At 38.4% G+C, this 5,380-nt stretch overlaps 2 protein-coding genes across 2 annotated transcripts; both read right to left on the bottom strand.

Moving 5' to 3' along the window:
• Nucleotides 1–217: 217 nt before the first annotated feature.
• On the bottom strand, nt 218–1,036 carry LOC149243998 (uncharacterized). Its single transcript, XM_089371370.1, has one exon. It carries the CDS (start codon nt 1,034–1,036, stop codon nt 218–220), a length of 819 nt encoding a protein of 272 aa, XP_089227496.1.
• A 1,081-nt stretch (nt 1,037–2,117) lies between these two features.
• Nucleotides 2,118–2,528, bottom strand: LOC149243997 (uncharacterized). Its single transcript, XM_089371369.1, has one exon. It carries the CDS (start codon nt 2,526–2,528, stop codon nt 2,118–2,120), a length of 411 nt encoding a protein of 136 aa, XP_089227495.1.
• Between the last annotated feature and the right edge of the window lie 2,852 nt (nt 2,529–5,380).

The following is a 5,380-nucleotide window of genomic DNA, read 5'->3' as shown; positions in this document are numbered from 1 at the left end:
TGAAATTGTCTACTAGCTGTCTGCCATGTATAAATCCACCTTGATTCTACGGGATGATTTTGGGGAGAATTTTCTTCAACCTGTTTGCTATTACCTTGGTAATCACTTTATATCCAATGTTACATAAGGATATAGGGCAGAATCTATTAAATGAGTTTGCACATTTTTCTTTAGGGATGAGGGCGAGAAAACTTGAGTTTGTGTAGCCTCCAATTTTCTAACACTCTTGGGACTTCTGGATCATTTTAAAGAGCTCCTTCTCAACTATCTGCGAATAGGTCTGAAGAAATCTAGGCGTGAAATCATCCGGTCCCAGGGTTTTGTCGGGATCCATTGCAAAGAGGACTTCCCTAACTTCATTTTTGGTGATTTTGCCTTCAAGGGCCTGATTCATTTTAGATGTGATGAGGTTGGGAACAACATCTAGCATATTGTCGTTTTGGCTAGCCTCCATTTCTTCACTATACATCTTCTCAAAGTGCTCTGAAGCTGCCTTCTTGATGCCGGCAATATCCTTTAAGGTGCAGTTATCTTTTTTGATTTCAGAGATAGAATTACGGCATTTCCTAGCTTGAGCTTGCTTGTGGAAAAAAGAAGAGTTTCTATCACCAGCTTTGAGCCATAGACTCCTGGACTTGAGCCTCCAGAATTCTTCTTCTGCCACACAAGCCTTATGGAATTTATGCTGTAACTGAGACTCCTTGTCCAGCTCTTCTTTGGTGATTTCGGCAGCTTCTAGGTGGAGGTGCTGCTTTTCTAGGGCGCTTTGGATTTTTTTTCTGTCAACAGCGGGATTGGGCAAGGTCTTAACCCAGCCTTTCAGCATAGCTTTTACTCTTCGAAGTTTTTCCTCCCAAACAAAAAAAGGGGAACCCTTGACTGGATCTTTCCAGCAATCTCTGACCTTTTGCATGAAGTCTGTCTCTTTAGTCCATAGAGAGCTAAATCTGAAAGGGATAGGCCCCAGATCCTTAGAAGTCAATAGCTCTAGGCTAATGGGCTTGTGATCTAATACACTACTATGGATAATACGCATTCTAGCCTCTAACCCAAGAAGTAGGAAGGAACTTTGAACAAAAAGTCTATCAAGTCTTGCCGCTATGTGACCGGTCCAACTCTCTTATTTGACCATGTGAACGTGCCAGTAACCGGCTTTATATCTAGTAGGTACCAGTCTTGCATGAGGTCTTCTGCCCATTCTCTTGTGGGATCTCTAACTATGCTACCTCCTCTCTTTTCTATTGAGAGGAGGGTGAGGTTTAGATCTCCAGTTATGATTATGTTTTCCAGATTCTCTAGATCTGCCAGGCTTTTGATGGAGTCCCAACAGTTTTTTTTCTCACCTACATTGTTAGGAGCATACACATTGAATAGACAAATAATCTCCTTGGATTCTAAATGCTGCATTTTTAAAAAATCCAATGGGTATTCAGGGACTCAGAGATTAATGAAAACTTATTAGTGTTCCAGAGTGACCCAAGCCCTCCCGATGCTCCACGGGCAGAAATTGCATGCGCTCCACTTTTATTCCAAAATTTTTTGCTTGCTTAGAGGAAAGATGTGTCCTCCAATTTAGTCTCCTGGATGAGAAGGATATCTGGGGCTTCCAATCTTATTAAAATATTCATTGCTTCTTCCTTAGCTATGGTGCCATTCCCCTACAATTCCAAGAGACTATCTTCATCATTTATTTTTGTCGTGATGAGCTCCCTTGGAGCCCTGGGATTGAATCCTCGTCATCTTCAGGGTTTTTGCTAGGAGTTTCTCTAATGTTGGCTGGCTGCCCTGGAGCTTGTCCTTATAAGTTTCTTGTTCTCTTTTTTCCTTTGCAGACTTGCATCCTCTTGTAGATCTTCTAGGAGAAGACTGTGATTCACCTATTTCCCCTTCTTCCTCCGATTCCTCGAACTCTTGGGTTTCCTCCTCCTCTTCTGATATCCTCCCTTTGGATCTCTTTGGTACACTTTTGGTGGAGGGGGAGGCTTTAGATGGAGAGGCCTCCTTTGGGATTTCTATCTCCTGGGTGGTCATGATTTCAGATCCAAGGATCTCGAATTTATTTCCTTGGCTTTCCATGGATGGTTTCTGAGCAGGACCCGCATGAGGAGCTTTAGCATTTACATTTGCATTCTTCTTGTGAGAAGTTTTGGAGCGCTTTCCCTGGTTCCATCCATCTTCCTTCCCTTTTCTTCCACCCCTTTGGAGGGGCAGTCTCTGGCAAAGTGTCCGTAGACGTGGCACTTCCGACATTTGAATGGCAACTGCTCATAATCCAGTTTCTGTACATGAGTCCAGGGACCTACAACTATTTTGATGGCTTCCAGTAGTTCGACCTCCAGATCTACCTCCACACAAATTCTGGCACAGTCATACTGATCCTTGTTATTGGCCTTGTCTATAAATTTTCCAAGGGTATTTCCTATGTGCTTCAGAGAATCCCAGTTCCAACACTGAATTGGAAGGTTGGGGAGTCTCACCCACACCGGGACCGCTATAGGCACATCCACCGCCGGATTGAAGTCTCGCATCCATTTATTTAAATACAAACCTTAAGGGCCCATGAAGTAAGGGCCATTCCTGAAAATGATATCTTTGTCCTCTTTTGCAGAGAATTCAAACAAAAAATATCCTCTTTCGAGGAAGTAAAAAGTTACCTTGGTTTTTATCAAAGGTGCCAAGTTCATGGTGACCCAGTTCTCAGTTGATTTCGGAGAAGGCTAAAGTCCTGTAAAGTGACCGACCAGAGCACGATCTGCCAGAGACAAGGCTACTTGGATCGGTCCTTCGAGCGGAAGAGCGATCTCGAGGATATCTTCTAGTTTTTTCACAAACTTTGCAGCTTCCATGCATTTCTTCTTGGGCAAAGAGGCCAGCAAGGTTTTGAAGGCCTCAACGGCGAAAGGCAGAGGAGGAGAGGGAGGCCCCTGTGGGGGAGTCAGCTCCTCCATGAAGAACCAGCAAACCCAGCCAGGCTGGCTGCAGCCTACAGCAGAGCCCTCGGCGGACGCGCTCGCAAGTTCAGAACGCGCAGAAAGCGGACGCGCTCGCAGGCTTCAGATCACGCAGAATGCGGATCTCGCAGGTTGCAGAGCGAAAAAATCCTTTAGGTCAAAAGAAAAAGGTGGTAAATAAATAATTATTATCACAAATAAATCATTATTAATAATAATTAACTCATTTATTTAGATTCTAAAGTTAAAAAAAATTAATGTTAATGATGAAATGTAAAAAATATAATAATTATAAATATTATTTAATATTAATATTAACATTAATTTAATTTAATTTTAGTTTAATGAATTAAATTAAGTTTATAAGAAATCTAAGATAAGGATGGAGATAGAAAATTATACTCAAGGTAGTATAATGGGTAAAACATATGAGAGAACTATAATTGGAAGGACTAGTATGTTTAGTTAGAAAAAGTCAATTTCCATTCATTTGACTCTCCTAGCCCTATTGAGATTATGTGGATGCTTCATAATTTCAAGAGTGTTTTTGATTTTCCTCTTTTGACATTATTTTCTTTAGCAAGCACTTTACTCTTGCCACAAGAACCATAAATTTTATAAACTCCCTTAACCCCAAGTTCATCCATATTATTGTTGAGACACTTGTGTCTTGATGTTGTAAAGTAAGTGAATATGTCTTTCTTCCCCAAAATCTTTGCAATTTTATATGTTCCTTGAATGTACTTCACCACAAGAAGTTTGAGGACCTTGGGAGAGGACCTTTATTATAATTTGTTTTTAGTGTGAGGAATGACTTTAACCATTAACACACTCGGCTGATTGTTATTAATTTAGTGTTATAATTTGTTTTTAGTGTGAGGAATGACTTTAACCATTAACGCGCTAGGGTGATTGTTATTAATTTATGAAAATCATAGGATACTTTATTACAACAGGTTTGAGGGCGTTGGGAGAGGACTTTTATTATAATTTGTTTTTAGTATGAGAATGATTTTAACCATTAATGTATTAGAGTGATTGTTATTAATTTATGAAAAAATTTGGGATGAAGTCTTGATTTGTGTTGTTTAAATTAGTTTTTTCACTTTATATGGATTCAAAATTTAAATCAAAATATTTTCAAAAAATCACAATTTAAAATAACTTTAATTTAATTTTGATTATATATAAAAATAATAAAAATTTTAATGTCTAATTCCCTTTAAGACCATCTATCCGACTCAAACCGATAATGTCCACTAAATCGACAATACTCGCGGATAGTATGACATCGTCCCGGAAGTTGGGAACACACCAACCAGTTACGAAAAGCTAAGTTGGCATAACAGTTAGAAAAAGCATGCAATCACTCAGGCCGTGAAGAAAACATCTAAAAATAAAATGAGAAAAAGCCAATGGGAAAACGCCCACATGCGTGCCGCCCTTCCAGACAGAGAGCCATGGCCAGCATGCATCCCATCCCCATGTTCTCTCACCAATATACAGCTGGCGCGCATACATACATAGCCCAATCATCGCTGGATCGGACGGACACGATTGTGCCACGTGTCTATGTGAATGGAGATGGGTGCGTGATGGCGGTATTCCGGTATTTGGTGCCGCCCTGCAGACAGAGAGCCATGGCAAGCATGCATCCCATCCCCATTCTCTCTCACCAATATACAGCTGGCACGCATACATACATAACCCATCATCGCCGGATCGGACGGACTGATTGTGCCACGTGTGCATGTGAGTGGAGATGAGTGCGTGAATGGTGGTATTCCGGTATTTGGAGAAGAAGCTGTTTGACGGTTTATTTTGCGGGATGAGCCTCTGTTTGTGTCTTGTGAGGGTTTTTCCGCGCTCTGTCGAAAAGAATAAAATTAAAACCATGAATAAAGAAAGTGTACTTTTCATCCCCAAAAAATAAAATTAAGACCTAACCTTAATTGATAAGTTTCCCAATTCGTTTTTCCTAAATTTTGTGATTGTGAAATTTCATTTTAATAAATAGTTTTCCCTATATTATTATATGCACTGTCATATTATGGTATTTTAATTTGTCTAACTTTATTTTTTAAATTAAATAATTTTAAAAATATACTTGGATTATTTTTTAAAATAAATAATATTCATGAGCAGAATAAAATTCAATAAAAATTAACTTTAATTTTAATTTTTAGGTTTCTTTATTTTTAGTTTTTTTCAAATTTAGAAATAAAAAATATAAATTTCTAATAAAAAGAACGTAATAAATTTTAATTTTAATTGGTAAATTCCCCAATTCATTTTTCGTTTAATTATCTCAATTCATTTTATTTTTTAATTAAGAAAAAAATATTAATATTTCTAATAAATCAAATTTATTTTGCATTTTAATTTAAAACAAAAATATTGGAAATCTAAAAATCTGTAGGAAAAGGCTA

Source organism: Pinus tabuliformis, chromosome 8 (assembly GCF_031772625.1).
Source record: "Pinus tabuliformis cultivar Carrire ecotype Pingquan chromosome 8, CPIR1, whole genome shotgun sequence".
Taxonomy (NCBI): domain Eukaryota; kingdom Viridiplantae; phylum Streptophyta; class Pinopsida; order Pinales; family Pinaceae; genus Pinus; species Pinus tabuliformis.
Note: the sequence above shows the minus strand (reverse complement) of the source record. Positions and strands in the feature narration are given on the sequence as shown.